Source organism: Diceros bicornis, chromosome 15 (genome assembly GCF_020826845.1).
Source record: "Diceros bicornis minor isolate mBicDic1 chromosome 15, mDicBic1.mat.cur, whole genome shotgun sequence".
In the NCBI taxonomy this organism is placed as follows: Eukaryota; Metazoa; Chordata; class Mammalia; order Perissodactyla; family Rhinocerotidae; genus Diceros; species Diceros bicornis.
Genome location: NC_080754.1, coordinates 35,610,213 through 35,633,244, shown reverse-complemented (window position 1 = coordinate 35,633,244; position 23,032 = coordinate 35,610,213). Strand labels below are relative to the sequence as shown.

Below are 23,032 nucleotides of genomic sequence, written 5' to 3'. Positions count from 1 at the left end.
CTAGACCCCTGTTCCTGTTAAGATTCCTATTTCCTATCTCCAACTATATGCATGATCCAGAAATACACAACTTCCACCTGGATTATGCCACCTGGCCTTTTCCTCACCTGTATATGAGAAACATCAACCTGTATGTTTCCTCTCCTTTAGCTGAATAAGTCCTAGTCTGTGCCGCCGCTTCTTCTCTGGAATTTTTCCTCTCAGGCTCCGTGAGAGGTCCCATTTGCACCCTGATTATGCACTTGCTGCAGTAGCTTTATCTTTACTTATTAGTGTGCCTATATCTCTCACTTGACTGTAAGCTCCATAAGGGGGGAGGCTCAATTTATACAGCTTTTGTATAAATATATGACTGGTACATAGCGATTACTCAGCAGTTGTTGAATGAAATAGTGTCCTACTGTTGTAAACATGGATTTCTAAAGCCTGATAGATGAGTCATCTAGATAAGGCAAGTGAATAAAGTGGTGTCTCCAAGGTCAGACACTGGATAACTGAATTCTAAAACCCAGGACTCCTAATAGTCACGTCCAGTGCTTTTTCCTCTATGATGCAAACACTACTTGATTGCCTTCGTTGATGTCTAGATTGCATTTAAAGGACTATGTCTTTTCTGCCTTTCAGGGTGGACAAACAGGATCACTGGGGCCTCCGGCTGCTCCCCCCTCATTCCGCCCTGAAGATGAGCTCGAGCACCTCACCAAGAAGATGCTGTATGACATGGAAAATCCACCTGCCGATGAATACTTTGGTGAGTGGAGTCTAGAGCTGACTTCTGAAGTCAGTACCCTGTTCTGTTTTCCTTAATTAGTAATTAGGAATATTATCAGCTCTACTGGTAAAGGATTTGAGTCTGGGTGCATTGGATTTGGTATGCCTGCCCACATAACCGAGTGTTCTGGAAATCGGTTTGTGAGACTGCCATAATGTGATATCTGTTTAGCTTGTACTAAAATCTCAGGGGTACTGCGGAGTTTCTTGAGATACAAGTTTGATTTAAAAACTTAATTTTTGACAATTTATTAGATTGTCTTTAGGGAGAAAAAGGGTTTCTGTATTATGTTCGGGTTTCTCACTGATGTAAATACTCATATACAAAATACGGAATTGGGTAGTGTCTGAACTCTGTACTCTCTCAATCCTTTCCCTATCTGAGTTCAGGCAAAGATGTGCTCTCTGTGTTTTTTTGGACTTCTACCCTCTCCAAACCTGTGAATAGTTATGAACAGTTAATCCATCCAGTCCATTAGTATAATGTGAATTTATGAATTATATGCCAATTATGAGATGTTATGGATATATAACCTGTCCTCAGGAAGGTTGTAATTATTCTGAAGAGATGAGAAAAGCACACAAATAATTACTAGTCTAAGTAGAAAGTAATAAGAGGCATAAGAGAGGCTTAGGTCAAGCATTATAAAATTTAAAAGCTCATTTATCAGGAACATCAGGAATGCTCTATAGAAGAATTGGTGGCACTTGAACCTGGACCCATTAAAGCAGTGCCTCTCAAATTTTCTGTGATGGTAGAAGTCTGTTGGAGACCAATATTTTTGTAGTGTACAATTAAAATTACTTACTAAGCAAATGAAATAAAAAGAACACAAAATGGAACACCAAGTTTTACCATTATTAGATTCAACAGGAATAAATTGCTCTATTAAATTGCTATAATATTTTCTAAGTACGCACTCTCTGTTTCTGTACTTGTCTCATCACCGGGTGATAAAACTTTCTTAGTCAGATACCCATCCGTGGACCATATTTTGACTAGCACTGCTTTAAGGACGTTTAGAGAAAGGATATTACACCTGGGGAGCAGTGGGAGCAAAGGCACAGAGGTGGAAAAATTGCACAGGGCTTTTCCTTCTTCAAATATTTCCTATTTTTATGTCTCCCCAGTTGCTTCCTATTTGGGAATGTGTAACAACAGGTAAACTGAGGGCACTGGTCCAAAGCCACGTCGTAGATGGACAGGGTTAGGATATGAAAAACATGTCACTTATTTGTATGCAGGAGGAGTGTAGCATAACAAAAGGAACACAATAGTGGGAATAAAGAGTTCTGATTCTGGTCCCTTCTGCCTTCGCTGGCTAAGTGATATTGACATGTTCCCCGTCTGCCTGAGCCCCATTTCCCTCCCACCTTGGTGAATCAGAGGTGTGGAGCATGTGTTCTCTAGCATTTCTTTCAACACTAGTAAGTTCGCTATGGAAACAGCATTAATCCAAAGAAGTATAACAAAGCTAAAAACTAAACGTAAATTGATAGAGATTAGCACAAATGTATGGAGAAGAGTAAAAAAAAGTCTCTAGTTATATTAATGTACTAAAAGTATATCATGCTCTTGTCATTGACGTACAAGAAGGGTTTATATTAGAGTCTAAGATAAACTTATGTTAAAAGTGAAACGTAAGGTCTCTGTATTAAGGTATATTAAAAATGAAAAGCTAACATACCCAGTATATATGCCTCAAATATCATAGCAACAAAATACATAGCAATAAAGAAAATCGAACATAGATGATAATTGTGTTAATGAATATATATTAAGCATTCTGGGAAACAGATACAAATTGAATATTATTTTTGCCTTCAAGTATTGTCCTAGCTCTACTACTTACCAGCTTAGAAAACTTGAACAAATTGCTTAGTCTCTCTAAATCTTTGTTTTTGTTTTGCTTTATCTACAATACGGAAATAATAGCTAGCTTATACTGTTATTGTGAGTATGAATGAAATATTTATACAAAGCACTTAGCCAAGTTCTTGACATATAGAATATGCTCAATAATCAAAGTTATCCCATGCTTTGTTTAAGAAAACAAGATATGACCATTAAAAATCCATTAATAACACTTGATTTAAATTTAAATTTCTGGCAAAAATAGAACATAGAACATATCACCAATTGGTAAATAATCATTGCCAAATGAGGATTACAAACCATGAGAGAAAATTAGAGAATATGGAACAATGGTTAACTTTTATTGAGTGCTTACAATATGGCATTACTATTTTATATACTTTATAGGAATTAACTCGTTTCATCCTTATGGAAAAAATAAAACCCCGTGAAGTAAATGCTATTATTTGAGATTAGGAAATCAAGGCACAGAAATGTTAAGTAATCTGCCCAATATCGACAGCTAATAAATTGCAGGACTGGATTAGAATCCAGACTCCAGGTCTATGCAAGTTTTTCTTCTAAAAGATTTTTCCCAAGCTTTATTGAGGTATACAGAAAACTGCATATAATTATAATGTATACCGTTTGGTAGGTTTGGATGTATGTATACGTTTGTACTGCCATCACCACAGTCCAGGTGATAAACAAATCCGTCACCTCCAAGTTTAGGCTGGATATTTAGAAAAAGTTTATGAAGGAGATCAGCTTTGGACAGATGGAAAATGATAAGAGGGTATTCTCTTCTAAGTAGATAGAATGAACAAAATTTGAGTTGAGGCCGGGATTATTCAAGGAAAATTTACTTTCTGTGGAAAACATCCATCAAGGGCCTGTTACGTGAAGGCTACTCTGCTAGGCGTTGGAGCATATGGAGATAGGCAGACATGAGTCTTACCTTTAAAGGTACATGTAGTATAATAGGGGATGTGTACAGAGTTCTGGTGTTGAATCATAATGCAAGACAGATAATGACAAGTGACTTAATTGAAGTTCAGCCAAAGTTCTCTGAGAATTCAGAAACAGGAGAGAGGACACCCTGAGGCAGGAAGGAAAAGTGTTTATCGAGTAGTTAGCCTTTGTGTTAAGTCTTTAAAATTATGCTGATAGGGATTTGGAAATGGGATGATAGTAGAGAAGTGATGTCATTTCTGATGAGGGAAATTTTAACATTACAGGGAATAAAATCATTGGAGTGAAGCACCTATGAAGGAATAAATATTGGGAAATAAGTTTGGGGAAGTAGGTTGGGACTAATGTGGAGAGGACTTTTAATGCCTGACTAAAGGCTAGGGACTTTATCTTACATAATGAGCCCTTGCATGTCGAGATCAAATGCTATGGGAATTGTTTCATGAATAGTAGTTAAGACCGTGGGCTCCAAAGCCAGAATGCCTTGATTTGATTGCCAGCTCTACCTCTTACTGGCTAGGTAAAAGCAGGAAACAAAGGACGAGTTAACAGAGCTATTGTTTACTGTTCCACTCTTTAAACATTAAACATTTCCCAAGCACATTCTCCATGCCTGCCTCTGCTGGGTGTTAGGGACACCGAGATGCAGAGGCTCTGCCCTCACGGAATTCACAAGTCCCTGGGAAGGACAGGAGAGAGGCAGACATGTAAGGGATGTCAGTGCACATGTCAGCACTGCGTTGGGTCTGCCTGAGGCGTAGTGTAGAAGTCCATGAGTCTGCCTGGAGATGACAGAAGGAAGGCTACATATCAGTGTGTTTGCAAACAAGAGGGGCTGACCCAAGAGAGATGGATGAGTCCTCTCTTGCTCCCCATCAGAATTTTACCTTAGTTCCATTCTGGTCTGGAAATAGCACTGCCAAGCACCACCCTAAAAGAACTTCACTCTCTTGCATTAACATTCCCAGCCCCACCGCAACCTATCACCTATTCTCTTTTTCCATCACTTTGCCTATTTAATGCTAGAATTTTCATTGACGCTATAGCTGATTTGCTGGAGGTCGTTAAGTGCTTTCATGTCAAAGCTCTCCTAGATTCCAAGCTGCAGCAGGGAGTGAAAGGGAACAAAATGTAAATAATCTTGTCAACAGAGTAGGTTCCCCTGTGATCACGTTGCTTTCTTTCCATGCAGCCCCATTTTTCTTTTTTTTTCCTTAAGTTCAATGATTCTTAAATATATTTTTGTGTTTTTGTTTGTTTGTTTGTTTTCATTATGGAGCCTCTCATCACTTTTAACAGTTGTTTTATAATTAACTATAATTGTGGTATGCTTAAAGGTATTGGGAGGGATATCAAAAGATCATCTCACGGATGACTTAAGTACAAAGGAGAAAAGATACTTTTACAATGAAGAGATCTGAAGGAAACCTTCTTAATCTAAGTGACAAAATTTAGCATCACCAATAATGGGACAAATTGACATGTGCCAACTGATATGATGTAGTAAGAAATACAGAACATCATCTATGTAATAGTCTTGCTAAAATATTTAACTTAAATCCAACCATTAGGAAATAGACAAATCTAGATGATGTGACATTCTTCAAGACAATTGTCTTGAATTCTTTAAAAATGTCAGTGTTATAAGAGACTGTTCTAGATTAAAGGAAATTAAAAGAGACATGCTATTCAAATGCAAGGCATGAGTCTTGATTGGATTCTGGATCCAAAAAAAAACTATAAAGTAGTTAGGGCAAGGTCAGAGAAATTTGAATATGATGTTTATATTAGATAACACATTAATGTTAATTTCTTGAGTATAGTAATGGCATAGTGGTTATATAGGACAATATCCTTATTTTGAGGAGTAACATGTTGAAGTATTTAGAGTGAAGTGTCATGGTGTCTACAACTTACTTTGAAACAGTCTAGATGGATGATTGATAGATACAGATATCGATATTGATATAGATATTGTGGGGAAGCCAGAATGACTTCAGATTAAAACAGCTAGAGATGCTACTACTACATAGCTACACAGGACCCCCTTCTTCCTAAAGAAGTATTGAAGCCTGTTGCAAATGAATTATCTTAAGACTCCTTTCTTGGGGGAGAAGTAGAGAGAGTCACATTCCTGTGCCTTCTAAACTTAACTGTTTTAACAATTATAGTGGATCTTTGAGATTTCCCTTTCTTGTGTATGTTTATTTTACATACCCTTTTTATTGTTGGTGAGATGATAACCCTTAAGATGGTGATGACAGAAGCTGATACTTACCTAAAGCTCTACAAGTTTAAAAAGCCTATTCACAACCGTGGTCTGACTGACAGATCTGGTGATGATGTCTTTATTTTTCAGATGAGGAAACCGAGATTCAGAGAAGCTCAGTGAGTTGTTCAAGGTCACATAGCTAATAAGTTTCAGGATTTGGATTTATTCTTCTGATCTCAAGTCCATTCTGATTCATAACCATTACAGAAAGTCATATGTTGTTCCTCCAGCTTGTCAATCGTTGGCTATCCCTGCCTCATGTCATTCCTTCCCTCCTGAAGTCATGATCTTCAAGTGAGAGACCACCTGTGCACAGAGCCATGAGTTTTGTAGCCTGAACTTCAATGTCACTGACAATCTATTTTAACTATCTGTAATTCCTGAATTAACTGGTGTGATGCTAAGCGTGGCCTTTTTGCCATGGCTCCGATACGTTCTTTAGGAAGATAGCACACCTGGTACCTCCCTATCAACCATGTTAGCTGACTGTAGTCTTTCTATTGACCTTGAGGGGAGGCAAATCACTGATAACTACAGCTCATCTTGTTTTCTCAAGCCAGTCCTTGATAAAAGATTACAAGCAGGAACCTTCAACTGAGTCTCAGCTGGTTATTTTTTTTTTATGATTTCTTCAAAAATATGCAAATTTTAGTGTTTCCATGCTATCTTCCATCTTCATCAAAAATCGTGACTGTTGCATTACAGTATTATATAAATGCCACAGAGAATGAACCATAATATAGCAGTTGAGTAAGTCCATATCTTTGAAGGGAAGATAAAGTCTCTCATGCTATGAACATTTTCCGTCTACTTGGGCTTAAGTTTGGTAGATAGCACATTCCCAAGTGTCTTTCTGTTGGCAATGGTGTCCTTGAGTGGGCCTCAAAACACTACCATGTAGGGAGAATAAAGGAAACATAAAAGAAAGTTGGAGATAGGAGAAAATTCTCATCTAATGCAATTAACCAGGCAACGAGTCTTTAGCCCAAATCATTTGCAGTAAGACTGCATGCCTTGGATCAAGTGCGTGCATCTTGGAGCAACCAGTTTCTCTGGGCAACTAGGAAAATATATTTATACTAGAGGAGACTCTCAGTTCTGTGGATGGATTCATAGAAAGAAAGAGGTAGTGAACTATACATTATTATAAGTTAGGGTAAACTTCAGAATTTAAAATAGGAGTGGAAGAATATTAAAATTAGCTATTAAAATGAATGAGGGAGAAAGGTATCATTGCTAGAAAATTGGGGAGCTTACAGGGCTAGTTGCCAGCATCGGAGCTTAGATTTTTCAGACAATTTTGAGGGAGAAATGTAAAAGAAAGTTGTTTGTCTCTAGATATCCTTGACACATCTCTTTGAATTTGTCCAAGAGTTTTCCATGTTGGTTGATACACCCAGAGCCTCTAAGTTTTGTGCTTTCATGCATTTTGAAAGAGAAAGCGTGTTTGTATGTGAGAGGTTCCACATATCTATGTCTGTGACCATGGCATGATTCTCTCCAAAAGGATGGTGTTCTGGCTGTGCAGACCCTATGGCCGAAGATAACACTATTAGAATATAGTATCTCTGGGAATAGATACTGTAATATATCTGAGGATGGACTGAAAATATCTTCCAGCTTATTTTTAAGCACAAAGCTGTAATTATCTTGGCATTGTTTACATAGTGTTGTCTTATTCTTTCTTTTAAAAAAAACTGAAGTGTGTGAGTCTTAAAATTGTTTAGTGAGCTATTTGAAGAACCCTATGCCTTCAGAGCAGCACTAATAAATTCTCTTCACAGCACTTGACATTTATCTAAGAATTTTTTGTTTATCTCTAAGTATTGCTAGTGAGATATATTGAGAAATTTTGCGTAAAGCCCGAAGTATGTTCTGGGGGAACTAGGCTTGACTGCTTCAAAGGACTGTTGGACAGAAGTGGAAGATACGAGGCAGTGGGGACCTGGCACGTGGTAAGCTTCAGGAGAAGAAAAGCACGAATGGGCATGTGCTATGATGACTTTACCGATAGAACCAGCTCACCATATGTGGTGCTATGCATCTTCTCATTTGCGAGCAAAATGGAGGTCCAACGAATGTTCATGGATAGAAGCAGCGTGCCCCAAACAGTGGGGATGATAGTCCATTTCTTTTCTATGAGTAAGACCAGTTGATAAGTGCGCATGTCTAGAGGACTTGGACTAAGATGCTTAGGAAACTGGAAACCGATATTTGAGGTATGGTTGAAGGTGCAGAGAAAAGAACACCTGGAACCCTGATCGCTATTGGAGGACTGCCATGTGGAAAAGGAATTAAACTTAATGTTTGTGTTTCTAAAGTTAGCCACAAAGGCAAGTGAGAGGAAGCTGGCAAACTCCCATTCAGTATAGTGAATTAACTTTTTTAACAGACAGAAGCAAGTTCTTGGCAGAGTTGAAAGAGTCTAGGCCAAAGCCCAATAACCCCTGGTTGAGGAAGTGGTGGTAGGTATTCAAGCATCTCATGGACTATGAGATTAAATTTTGAAAGTACTGTCCAACTCTGATCATCGGTGACTTAGGCATCAAATTTACCTGGGAATCAGCTTCTTACATCCAATTTCTAGTTCTACCCCCAGATTATAATTATTATTACATGATTACAACTAACATTTATATAATGTTTTGTAAAGCACTTTTATACTTCTTATATCATTTGAACTAGACAGCAGCCCCGCAAAACAGCCAGTATGTTTATTTCCATTTGGCGTATGGAGACACAGAGGATCTGAGTCATTAAGGGACTCTCCACTATCCAGGAGCCGCTAACACCACCGCCCCTACAAGCCATAGATCCCTTAAGCAGCAGAATTGCACTGGGGCCCAAGGCTGCTGACTCCAGATCCTGTTCTCTTTCCACCCCGTTGTGCTCCCTTAGCACCATGTTGCTGGATTTGTTGTGGACTATAAGATAAATCAGTTAACATGCTCTGTGTTTTAGCTTTTTCATCGGTACAATAAACAACGTGACTGCTTTGAAAAGTGCTTAGAGGGTCTCAACTGAGAGGTGCTCAGTAATTTGTATGTCATTGTTTTTATTATTTTGTGTCAAAAAAATGGTTTCCAGGGGCCGGCCCGGTGGCGCAAGTGGTTAAGTGCGCGCGCTCCGCTGCGGCGGCCCGGGGTTCACTGGTTCGGATCCCGGGCGCGCACCGACGCACTGCTTGGTAAGCCATGCTGTGGCGGCATCCCATATAAAGTGGAGGAAGATAGGCACCGATGTTAGCCCAGGGCCGTCTTCCTCAGCTAAAAAAGGAGGAGGATTGGCGGATGTTAGCTCAGGGCTGATCTCCTCACAAAAAAAAAAAAAATGGTTTCCAAAGTGCTCCTGTCAGTTACAAACTGGGAAATGACACTAGGTGGGCAGCTGCCTTTAGTACAGATGGAACCTGAGGCCTTAAGGATCTTATTTTCACAGAAAAATGACCTAATTAGTTAAAAACTCCAAAACCACAATGGAAGAAAAATTAGAAAATGAGTGGTTTAGAGAAAAAGTGTATTGATTTGGGAAAAAATGGATTTCTTGGTTTTGTTCCTCTCCAGCTTTTTGTTTAAGGTATCTGTGGGTCGTGGGAATAGAATGTTTTCTAGTTAATGAAGCATATTAAATATATTTCCTTTTGTGGTAGTGATTTCTGGTAAAGTGTTTGCTCAGGGCAATATATGTTTACAGCACTAAATAAATAATAATCCTAAGCATTTTGTGTGTTCCATCTTAGCACACTTTAATTTTTAATTAATTTGGCTATATAGTGTGTTTTTAAGCATTGACTTGGAAACCTAGACTTATAGTATTGTAAAGAATAATTTAATCTTAGAAACTGTCTAGGACAACCTTTCACTTTCCAGAAAACTGTAGCCCAAATGACTCATTCAAGGTCATACAGCTGGGAGTGTTTTGAACTCTATAGCCAAAATTTCCTTTCTGAGTAAAGAATAGAAATTAGTCTCTGCTGGAGGGAAGAGGAATGTCAGGGCTGTTCGCAAAGGTGAGGAAGTAGGGTGGGCCTCCTAATTTTGTGAACTCAGACCTGGATACTCCTTATTCATACTTGGGTGAAGAACACATTGCCCTTATAAATAATAAAATAAAATCAATAACCTGTTAGGACCTATGTATATGTACTGTCCTGAGCTCTTTGATTTTCAAATACAAAAGAACTGAAGAGACCCCCAATATCTTTTTTTTCTCATCCTCATTAAATTACTCACTTTTATATTATATTATAATATAAATATAGTAATATTTATTGTCTATCTTCCTCACTAGAATGGAAGTCTGATTGAAGACAATTTTTGTTTAGTTCACTGCTGTGTGCCGTCTTCGGTCATAGAACAAGGCCTGGCACATAGGAGATGTTTAATATTTGTTTAATTAATTAATGTACCTATAAATGCAAATTGTGAGCAGACATTCCATATTCCCTGTGGCAGGACATGGTATACAGTAAACTACAGGAGAAAATATTTCTTTCATTTAACAGATATTTATTTAGAATCTTATGAATCATATAATATTAGAGCTAGAGGGAATCTTAGAGACTACCTAGGAAAATCCCCTCATTTTTAGAAATGATGAAAATGAGTTTTCTAGGTTTGCAAACTAGTTAGTGACAGAGCCATGTATTATAACTCAGACTTTCTTATTCCTTTTTTTTAATCACTTAAAGGCACTGGAGAATGTATAATGTAGAGTAAGACATGGTTGCACCATTCAATGAACTTCAATCAAAATTAAATTGACATCCTTGAACTTGATGTCTTTTGCATGTGTTTCACGTGAAAATTAAGGATTGAAATTGATCAATGGTTAGGTTACATAGATTTTCTTTTTTAGGTTCTAGATCACATTTTCCCTTACTCTGGGGTTCCTTTGTAGTCCTTGGTTCCTAGGACAATCTCTTACATCCTCAATTTTCTTCTGTTGAAGAAATTTAATTGGGCCGGATGGGCAGGACATCACATTGAAAGAAACATTTTTTCCCATGTTTACATGTGTTTTCCATAGCAACCAGTTGTGAAAGGTCATTCACTTAAACTAGGCCCCTTCAAAGCTGTGAAACACTACCCACAGTTGGTGTTTCATACTCTCTTAGTACAAACAACAGACACCCACTCATTCACTTACATTGGGATCACCATTCTCTTTATCAGAGAATGAAAAGAAAAGTAGAAAAGTTTTACTTCATAATCAAACATCCTTTGCCTAATAACTGTGGAGGCAAACGACATTTTGGGAGAGAAAGAGCTGGTAGGCACACACATTGTGTATGGCAAAAAAAGTCTCAGTTCTTAGGTTGTCTTTGGTTGTGTACTGAGACATGGTGGAGTTGAGACCTGAACCTACAAGTGCTAATTATGCATTTTCTGATCTTAAACACACGAATACAGATAACTGTGAACTCAATTCTCTTTCCCCTCCCCACAGCCCCTGCTTCCCCCCGATCTGCACTTTCCCCACAACTTTCTCTAAAACACACAGATAATCATCTCCTTCCAGACTTTGAAGTGACATTAGAATTGTCAGTTTAGAATGTCACAAGGCATAATTAATTGACTGTCAGCAAAGCCACTGTTTGAACATCTGTGGAGTTCTACTTGGTAGGCATCTGTTGTACTTTTAATTGAATGGATTCATTTGTCTACAAATATTTATTGAGTGCCTACTATAGACCAACCATTGTAGTGTGTACTATAGGAGATAATAGAAATCAGGTAACATAATGGGCAAGGAGAGAAAGCGTTTATTAAATCCTCTAGCATCAAGGGCTTTGATGAAGATCAGATTCCATGACTGGCAGTGGAAAATACATTCTTTTTCATCTGGGTTCAGGGGCTTTTGCCACTATTACCAGCTGACCTGTGCCAGGTAAAATGCCAAAGGAGTTCACATGAAGAGACACCCATTGCTGGAGAGGAAAGAGTGGTTGGCAATGCACTATCTGTGGTTAGAGACAAAGACAGTTGACTGCTTTTAAAGAAAAACAAGCGGAAAATATCCAAGGCCAATAACCTAGGAAGTCTCAGAAGCAGGTCCAAATTAATGACCTTATCCCCATTCTATTCCTAATTCTGACTCGGACATCAGTCATGTTGCATTAAATAATCCCAGGCTCATTACGACACTGCACAGCTGTGATCTCAGTCTTCGTTTGGTTCTCTGCCCATCAACCTTCAATTTATGAGTCCTGGACCCAGCTCCACTGCTACCTGGAAGTGAGCATCATTTGTTAAAATTCAACAAGAACAGACACACTGTACAGGAGTGACTTGTTGAAGAAGCCTAAGAGGATGCAGTAGGCAGGAGGTAATGGAAAACAGTTGTTAACCTCCACTGCCTCTCTTTCTGCCCTATTCAACCTTAAGATCATGGCAAAGTTAGAGTGGTACTTAAAAATCATGTATCTTGAGAGCTTCCCATTCTTTGGTCATTGGAGAGTACCCTTATAATTTTTACCATATACATTAGCTATCTATACTAGTATTTACCTATTATTTTTGTTTAAATCAATTAACTTTTAAAACTACTTTATTTTCATCTATGTCAATAATATCCATAGTTTGATTTGATGGGTTGAAGAACTAGTTGCTTTTTTCCCCTAAAAGACATTAAGCTAAATACTATATTTAAATTTTAGAATGTTTATCCATGAACTCTCTAATGTTCAAAATATTGAGAAATGTGGATATAATTCAACAAGAAGACAAATTGATGGAATATCATGGTGAAATGATGTCCTCAAGGTTACCCATTGAGTTAGGTTTTATAAAATAAACAGTTTTTTTATACCCAGAGTTGGCATGTTATCATGAGAGGCTGGGAAGTGGTGTAAAGAGCCAGACATAAAGCATTCAGAGGCCAGATTTTGGGCCTGACACTTTCCCGCTGACTTGCTGTGACATCTTAGGCCAGCCCCTTTTCCATAGGCCTCATCTCTTGTGTTAGGAGATTGGACTACATAATCTATTGGGATCCTTTGGCCTCTTAATTTCTTTGCCTCAAACACTTTTCATATGTTGTCTTCTATATACTGTTAAAACAGAGGTGGGTAGGAAAATAGCTGCCCTCTGTAGAATTACAACATTGCTTGCTTCAGAGTTCTGCAGAAGAATTGGAAAAGACAATCAAGAATTATATTTCCTAGACCGTTTTATACTCTGCCCTGTACTGTTCCTCATTTCTTAAGGTTTATGAGAAGGTTCCCTGCATTTAAAGTAGCTTTAAGTGTCAGTTAATAAAAATAAAACAAGATTGTAGAATATAAGGAATACTGTATACTGAGTTGGATACCCTAGCATCACTGTTTAAGGATTTTCCTGGGTCAATAATATTGTTCACTAATGGTACTTGGCATACAAAAGTGATAGTGATATCAGTAACCATTAATGTGACAACGGTCTTCAGTGTAGATAATACAGCACTGTCATAAAAATGAATAATTCATCTTGTGTTACATGGCACAGTGAAACAAGCACTGGACTTGGAGTCAGGAAATCCAAGTGTCAATCCTGTATCTTTGTGTGACATTGGTGACATTTGACATTTGTAATGTGCTTTAGAACGTATTGGTATGCATTATTTAAAAACATTATCTAAGCAATTTTGAGATTAGAGTTATCCTATTGCCAGAGAAACCAGCTCATGTAAGGACAGGTTAAGAGATGGAACTAAATTCTTAACTTAGGTTTTTCTGGATTAAATTACACACAGTTTCAGCAATTTTATATAACCTCTTAACCTTCCTGAATGTCAGTTATTTCACCTATTAAAAAATATCATTATCTCTATCTATTTTATATGCTTATTGTGAGGATCAAGTTAAATAAATAGATGTGAAAATGCATTCTAAACCATAACATACCAGAAGTGTACAAGATGTTAGCATCACTTCCCAGCGTAGCATCTGACTTGATTTTTGCCATTTATGATTAGTGTGTAATAATCAACCTCTCTGAATTTTTAATAGTGTTTGTCTCTATTTGAACTAACCTGTTGTGTTTTCTTATGGTGTTCTCTTGTTATTGGAATATCATTAGAGAATACAAAAATTGTTTTTCAGTCATTGTGTGTGAGAAAGCAACACACAAAGACATACCACAGTGTTCTCATTTGCTGAGCAAACTACTCTTGCTTTTTAATGTGGAATGCAGGACAACTAATTGAAAAGAGACAAAAATGAATTTTGACTCAGATTGTGCAGGATGAATCATAACCCACTTTCTCATCTGAGATGTGAAAAAAAAAATTTTAAGAAAACCAGCCACCACACAGCTTACTGTCAGTGTCAGCATAATCAATATGGAGTGTTTTTCAGCAGAACAAAGAGTGCATTACTACTAGGCTAAGAATTGCAGGTAGAAGAAAACTCAGTTAATTTTTCTTTGACTATTGTCTGCTGAAATTGTCTTTCATTTTCTGCCTTGGTTAAAGCATTGCAATCAAGAGAGTTTGAGACCCATCAGCAATTGTTGCCCAAACCATTAAGAAATTTACCTGTGATCTCTATTGAACAGTTAAAGGCCAATCAGAGTCTGGAGACACTTGGACCACATCTTATCCCAGGGTCCTTTTGTCAGGCAGTAGAGAGCAGGGAGACAGCAAAGCGACAGACACCAGGCCAGAGTGGAATTGCTGCTTCCTTGAATTTAACTTACTTGGGTTATTGATGTGAGTGATTAAAGAAAAGTGAAGACTTTGTCCTGCTGGGGTCCAGGATTCAGATGTATAATATACTTCACTTGCAAATGTAGCTTTAAAAAAAATAAATAACGGGAGGTGCGTTATACAAATAGAGAGGCACTGTAAACTACCCTGGGACTTAGTCTCCAATTCCTGTCAGAATTAATTTCCTTCTAATTCTTGTACAGTTGTATTTTATTCATCACTTTGATGGCCTTTATTTTTCATCTGTATACACACACACACGTATGTATATATGTTATATATACTATTTAATATGCATATAATATATAATGTGCATATAATATATATAATATATAATATGTATGTGTGTGTATATATATATATAATATGTTTATATATCTATATCTCCTTCTTTACTGTAAGATCGCCGAGAAGAGAGACCACATCTTCCTTATCTTACTCTTCCCCAAAGAGCAAAATGAGGAGTTAGAGCCAAATGAGCCCTTAAATCTCTCTGTGCCACTCCACCAAGACTTTTACATGCAATAGAGATTCTCTAGTATGACTTGATCCTAAATATTCCCACTAATGGTTCTGTTTAAAATAGACTAGCATAGGGCTGGCCCCGTGGCTTAGCGGTTGAGTGCGCGCGCTCCGCTGCTGGCGGCCTGGGTTCTGATCCCGGCGCGCACCGACGTACCACTTCTCCGGCCATGCTGAGGCCACGTCCCACATACATCAACTAGAAGGATGTGCAGCTATGACATACAACTATGTACTGGGGCTTTGGGGGGAAAAAATAAATAAATAAAATCTTAAAAAAAAAAATAGACTAGCATATATTGAGCACTTACTATATACTATGAGTTTTATATGCATTACTCATATTTTGGGGCTATAAACCTATGACATTGGTACTGTTCTTTTACAGATGAAGAAATTGAAGCAAAGAGAAGTTAAATAATTTGCCTAGGGTCTAGTAATTATTGGAGTTACAATTTGAACCCAGAGCCTGGCTCTTAACCCCTGCATGTACTGTGCCTATGACTATAGCTTTGCAGGTCAGCTAAGTAGGCCTGGCAGAAATTTGGGCCCACAGAGTCTGTGCTCATCATATGGCTTTTCTGCCAAATCTCATTCTGTTTCTCCCTCTGCTTCTCTTGGGAGACTTTTTTAGTATGATTTGATTTCCTCTGATTGAAGGTCCCACCACTGACCAGGCAGCGGGTAGAAATCCAGGTGCACCATCACTCTGTTTGCGCTACACCGGGTGTCTGCAGGGATACGGTCTTGGCTCTCCTACAAGAGTAATAGTGCCCAGCTGGGCCACTTACTCCAGATGATATAAGAGAAGTGCTAAATGTAGCACTATTTCTGTTAACAGCACTTGAGATGTATATCTCTAGTCCTCTGTTCCCTCTTGAACTTGAAACCTGGTTCTTGTGATTTTAGCAATATCTCCACCCAGAAATCCCTTTCCCCCAGTGCTTCATCCCAATCCAGTGCTGCCTTGTTCACATATGGAAATAGTTACTTTTAATTTTTATCAATCCATCTGCAGTGACATCTTCTAGTCTAGTGAGCCTTAGAAAAAGCCAAGTCCAGTCTCACTGCCAAAGTGGAAATGAGAGAGAGCAAGGAGAAGGGAACTCATCTTGAAAATAAGGTCACCCTATTGACATGTCATCAGGAAGAAGAGTGCAGTGCAATAGCTAGCAATTGGCTCGCTCGGTCGGAAGTTGATGCTATTTTAGGCTGTCAGCAGGAGTGTCAATGTATCTGTGAATTTTGGCATTTTGTTTCATTAAGGTGGTTCAGGAAGCCAGACACCGATTAACTGATTCTTCGACTTAGTTCCCACTCCTAATTTTGGATGTGTGGTGTCTTCAAGCAGCTGTTGTGACACCCTGATTTTAAAGAAAACTTTTCTTGTGCTTCTAAAGCAGTACTGGGAACAGTCTACCCCACGTCCTACTATCCTGGATTCTCCCGTGCTCTACATCTCTGGTCATAGATGACGTGGGGATACTGTTGCTTCCGGTTCTCCTCTGGCAGATCAAGGAAGTACAATTCAGGTGTGTGCATCCGGTTGCCATCCAAAATTTGTCTGTAATAGCAGCATTCTCGCTGATGCATTGGGCTCAAGGTGGATTTTCATTTGGAGATCATGTAAGAAGATACCTATGGAAGGAATGGCCTCAGCATTGCAGTTACTTTCGAAGTCAAGAGATACCCTAGACAGGCCACGAGATTTGTTTAGGTAAGACTAGGAAAATTCTAAACTTTGTGTTGTATGTAAGGATTTGGGAACTGATTTCTTCTATAAACATGCTTTAAATAGAAAGATGAGGATTTCTAGATAGGAAATTTATGGTATTTGTTTGTTCCGTCATTTATTTATTCAATTGTTATTGAAGACCTACTAAATGCCAAACACTGCACCAGATATTTCCATTAAACAGTAGTCTGAAAAATAGAGAGAGGCATGTTTACAAATAACTCAATTATGATGATAAATGGATTGCTGGAGTTAGGTAAAAAGTACTGTGGAGGAAGAAAGTTAGAACAGCCTACTATGATTGGAAAAGTGGAAAAGTTTTCTAACATAGGTCATGTTGAGGCTGAATGTGAATAGAATTTTCTGGGTAAACTGTGTATTTAAAGGTGTTTCAGACAAACAATTCAGTGGGTACAAAGAGACCAAACAGAGAATTGCAAAAAGTGCAGTAGGACTAAAGAATAGTGTATAGGAGGGGAAATGAGACTAAAAAGATGATCAGTGGTCAGATCAGAAGAGCTTCTTGTTTCCTAAAGAGTCTAGAATCTATCTTGAAGGCCCTGAGGATCCAATGAAGGGTTTAAACAAGGGAATGATGTGATCTGATAGATATTCATTAAAGATCACTTTGGGTGCTATTGGGGGGACAGGTGTTGAACAGGAGAGGATTTGGGAGACTAGAGGTCAGTCTGGGTGTCATTCGCATTATCTAAAGGGAATGATAAGAGCCTGAACCAAGGCAGCCGTGTTGTGACAACTCAGGGGAGAGTAAGAGGCAGGGATGAGGCTTCTTCCTCGACTTCTGTCTTAGGTTGATGATATCATTAAGGGAACCAAGAAAGCAGAAATTCAATAGTGACATGCCATCAGCCCCCAATGATCCTTCTTATCAGGCAGCAGTTTAGTTCCATTTGTCAATGCTTATTGAGTGCCTACTGTGTGCAGGCACTGTTGTAGGCATTGGCACAGAAGCAGTGAATAAAGCAGACCAAAAGCCCCTGTTCTGGGGCTTCTGTTCTAGTAAAGGAAAGACAACACAAAGATAAGTCAAATCTGAGGCATATCAGATGGTAGCGTGTCCTATAGAGAAAAATTAACTAGGAAAGGGGGATCGTGAGTGCCACAGTGGGGATAGAGGTGGAAATTCGCAGTAAATAATGGAACAAATGTAATTGTAAGCTTCCTATTTTTGGTGAAATCTGGTCTAATTTTGTTTCCTTTCCATTTGTGCTTGTTTTATAACTTATTATTTCTCCTAAACAAAGGAAATATACAGCAATAGCAACATAAACATTTACAAACACGTAGATATATACACAAAGCTTTGTGTTGCCAACATAACACATGCCAGGAAAAACAAAAGAAAACAGCAGCTAGAAAAAATAAATATCAAAAAAAAAAAAAGGGAGAAAATGGAGATTCCCTCTAACCCTAATCCTTGTCATTCAAATCGCTGGATAGTTTGAGTTAGAAAGTCACAGAAAGGAGAGAGAGAATCAATATTTGAACCAGGGTAATAGTTCTGATTTTCCTGATGCTGAGGGACCTTAGATTTAATCCAAATCCCTTAGTTTAGACAGAGAAACCTGGACCTAGTAAGGAAGTAGCTTATTCAAGGACACCCATGTAGGTCTAGAATTCAGGCTTATCTAGAGGCCCTACCATTATCCACCATACCAGAGAAGCCCAAAGCTTGGGATCTGGCATCTGACTTCCTGGATTTGAATTTCTACTTTGCCACAGTGACCTCGAGCAAGTTTCACCTCCCTTTGAACCAGTTTCCTCATTTGCAAAATAGGGATGAGTATAATAGTATTTATGATAGCATTTTTGAGGTTCAAAGAAGTTAATAGTAAAACATGTAAATGACTTACAGCAGTGCCTGACACACAGTGTCAGAAAACGTTCACTACGTTATTGCAATACCAAGGGTGTTAGAACATTATAATGTAGATTACTTCGGCTTTCTGTGTTTGGGCATAAACTTGAAACCAATCTCTGCTGATGGCCACACATAAGATCTTCTGGAATTTCCAGTTAAGATATTAAAATATTAACTAGTTCCTTTGGGTAATTGGGTAAATATAAAACACATTAAAAACACTTTCATATTCATTTCATTCACAGAAGTTCTAGATAATCCATTCTAGAGCTGAGTTATGTGAGATTCTAAACCGGAGGTAGGACGCGACGCTAGCCTTTAAAGACAGAGACACTTCTTACTGGTTTATGTACCTCTAGCACAGATTGGCCTCAAAAGTGTTGACAGTACTCATTTATTGAGTACTGACTATGTGCCAAGCACCATGCTGAGTGCTTTACACGGCTGATCATACTTAATCCTCACTGTGGTGAGGCATTCTTATCTGGATTTTACAGATGAGAAAATTTAGTCGGAAGGCGCTTCAGTACCTTCTCCAAGGTCACACAGATAAGAGTAAGAAGCACAGCCTAGATTTTCATAAACCAATCTCTGTTTCTGTTTGCTCAGCATGTCTGCTTTTAATGATGATACTCTTCTCAACTGGCCACTATATTCTGCAGTTAGTCTGCATTTTACACTGCTGTCCTTTCTATGTCATTTCTACTACTCATTCATAGAATTATAAAATTATAGTTTTTTGCTGGAGGGACCTGGAGGGAGTTTCCTGGTTCTCAACTTGAAAACTAAGAGTCACTTGAGGGAACTTTTATCACTATACCTACACACCCATGCACACCTACCTGGTACACACACACTGATTCTGACGTAACCGTAGGCCCACCTCCACTGGGAAAATGCTATCACTCTGAGAAAATTTAGCTGATGCAGTATGCCATATTCCCCAAGTGTGATGGAAGAGAAAAAATAAAAAGGTTTGAAAATTACTAATCAGTTTTCATGTAATGAAAATTAAGAACCAGAGAGTAGCTAATATATGATGTATCTGCATGTAGATCCTGAGTCCTTCTAAACTCAAGGCTGGGCAATTCTCTTGTTTATTCCTCAAAACTGCCTTTGTGGAATGCACTGTGTTCTCCTTGATGGTTCTAGAGGAATGCAAGGCAAAAAGAAGAGTGTGATCAGGGCCGGCCGGTGGCTTAGCGGTTAAGTTCGCACGCTCCACTTCGGTGGCCTGGGTTTCTCAGGTTCGGATCCCGGGCGTGGACATACGCACTGCTTATAAAGCCATGCTGTGGCGGCGTCCCGTATAAAGTAGAGGAAGATGGTCACGGATGTTAGCCAGGGCCAATTTTCCTCGGCAAAAAGAGGAGGTTTGGCAACAGATGTTAGCTCAGGGCTAATCTTTCTCAGAAAGAAAAAAAAGAAGAGTGTGATTAAATTGCCTGGAATCCTGTAACAAATTAGTTGGTCAAGAGAGCATAAGTTCATTATATTATGCTGCTCTACACCTAGTCACTCGGTTCTAGTTAAGTAACAGCTCATCAATATGGAACGCACATTTTCATAATAGTAGGTTTGTGGGTTGCATAGCTTGTTTGTGTCTGTTTTCAATTTCTGTTCCTTTGATAACTAAACAAATAGCAGAGATGGTGAAACTCAGCAGGAGAATTATCTCCTAGATTTTCTGTGATTTCTTTTCTCTAGTGCCTCAGTATGTCTAGTAAGGACATAGGATATTATAAGGTTATTTGGTTTGTTTGTTAAATATTTGTTGAGAGCCTACTATATATCTATCACTGACCTAGGTGAGATGAATCAAGAGTTACTGTAAATCCTTTCTGGAAAAAAATGTGCTATAAATAATTAAATTTAGAGGTCTTTGCTCCCAAGAAACTCATAGACTATTAGAGGTTAACAGGAATCAAAAATCTATAATAATCCCTTTACCATGGGATAAATGTTATAAAGGAGTTCTGTACATAAGGCTATGGGAAAGAATGTCTGGGGACTCTGGGGTGAGTATGGTTATTAAGGGGTGATATCTGAGCCAAGTCTTCAAGGAGGAACAGAATGTTTCTAAGTAGAGAAGGAGGGAAGGATGTTACATAGGGAAGAAATAGCGTGTGCGAAAGAACAAAGGTAAGAAAGCATCATGTATTGGGAAATAGTAAGACTGCAGGCTTCATCACAGAAGTTCTCTGGGACTGAAGCAAAGTTGAGTTGAAGGAAAAGTGGAGGGACATGGGAGGATAGAGAACCCAATGATGAAAGATGTGCTGTGATATGTAATAGAAAGAATCTTTTTCTGTGCAAAATGGGAAATTGTTGACTCTTGTTAAACAGTCAGTAACATCAGATTAGTGAAAAAATTGAGAGGATAACTACTTTTGTTGCCGTGTAACACTACTAATACCCTAGATAAAGTATGAAGCCACTTCATAGGGATAATGGAGCTAGAAATTTCTTGAGAACAAATTTAAGGGACTTGTAGGATAAGAAAAACATATTGCTATCTTTTTTCTCATAGTTCAAAACAGGAAGTGCCTAGGTATGCAGAAATGCAAGTCAAGTCAACTATGTTTTTGGTGTGTTTTGTGTGTATTTTGAGTTTCACACATCAGCAATACTACTGCTGAAGACTCTGCTATATGAATAATCCACCAGATTCAATTGAAGGAGGATGGTCAGATTTTAAAAGTGTATTATATCAACATATGGATTTAAACATTACTTTCAATTTTCAAAAAATAAGCAAATCCTCAGAAAATCATCGTGTGTGTGTGTGTGGTTTGTGCTGGTCCCACCTTCAAGCAGAAAACCTTTCAAGGTCTTGATGCCAACTTAAAAATTTATATGGGTTTAGAGTGGAAAGTACCTTGAAGTCATCTCTTAATTCTGTCATTTTTTGGATGAAGAAAATGATGTCCAGAGAGAAACAGTTGTCTAAGCCACAGCTGCCAACTGGCAGTGCCCAGGCTAAAACTTGGTTCTTTCCATTATCCCTGGAAACTTTATTTCCTTTTGCATCACTTATTTGCAAAATGTTTAGTAGTTGTGAATTGAGTGAATTCTCCCAAGGTAACAGATATTTTGGTACTCGCTTATAAATGTAGATAAAATAAGAAAAGAATGTTTGGGGAATTTGGTAAGGAAGTATGATTGGATTTATTATATGTAATCTTAGTTCAAATCATCTTTCAAAAGGGGGAAGGGTATGGCATGAGTGGGCAAAACCTGAGAACACCTTAGGCCTTCTCCTCCCTTCTTCACTCTCAAATTGGTTTGATATGATATGAGGGTATTTTATTGACTCTAAAGGATTGTGTCAGTATTAGTTTATGATGCTTGTATTTGTTTTCTGTTGCTGCTATAACAAATTACCAAAAGCTTTGTGGCTTAAAACAATACAAATTTATTATCTTATTATTTTCTGTAGGTCAGAAGTTCAACATGGGTCTAAATGGGCCAAATTCAAGGTGTTAGTAGGGCTGCATTCCGTTCTGAAAGTTTCAGGAGAGAATCCGTTTCCTTACCTTTTCCAACTTCTAGAGGCTGCCAGCATTCCTTAGGTTTTGGCCCATTTCTTCCATCTTCGAAGCCTGCAACACAGTGACCATTTCTCCATAGTCAAGTTTCCCTCTGACCACAGCTGGGAAAGGTCCTCTGATATTAACCCCCTATGTGATTAGATTGGGCCCACCTGGATAACCTCAGCTAATGTCCCTATCTCAAGATCCTTAGCTTAAACACATCTAAAAAATCCCTTTTGTCATGTACAGTAACATATTTACAGGTTCCAGGGGTTAGGACATGGTCGTCTTTGGGAAATCATTGTCTTACCTACTGCAATACCCTTCTGGTAAATTTCCAATGGTCGTCTAGAGATAATAATGCGAGGCTGGTCCTTGGGACATGCATGGAGGTGCCCCCAAAAAGCCTGGCTTTTATGGAGCTCAACTCTTCCTGTAGTTTCTACTCTTGGTGTAAAGGAAAGCTTGCAGTTTGACTACAATTTTTGTGGTGCTGATAGCTACACTGCGGGAAAGGTCATTCTGACTTAACAACCACATGAAGGTCCTGGAGTATCTAGAATGAATTTCCTGATGCCCAAGTAAGCTTGATCCTTTAGATGGAACATTTAAGCTCATAAGTTATTAGAAGCTCAGCTATGGTTTCCCTTGACATTGGTCATCCTTGTCCAATCCTTCAATTAATGCATCTAGGCTCCTTCTTTCCTTTCTTTTTTTCCTTCCTTCCTTCATTCATTGTTTTCTTCCTCTCTCCCCCCCCCATCTCCCTTTCTTTCCTTCTTTTTATTTACAAAGAAGTGCTGGA

General features: G+C 38.4%; 1 protein-coding gene across 8 annotated transcripts in view; it reads left to right on the top strand.

Annotated features, from left to right (window-relative positions):
* LPP (LIM domain containing preferred translocation partner in lipoma) overlaps nucleotides 1–23,032 on the top strand; it is a 646,929-nt gene that overhangs the window by 493,330 nt on the left and 130,567 nt on the right. For all 8 annotated transcript variants that reach the window (XM_058556133.1, XM_058556129.1, XM_058556131.1 and 5 more), the window contains one exon: nucleotides 625–751. In XM_058556133.1, coding sequence (XP_058412116.1) covers nucleotides 625–751 — 127 coding nt within the window. The remainder of the gene's footprint in view (nucleotides 1–624; nucleotides 752–23,032) is intronic.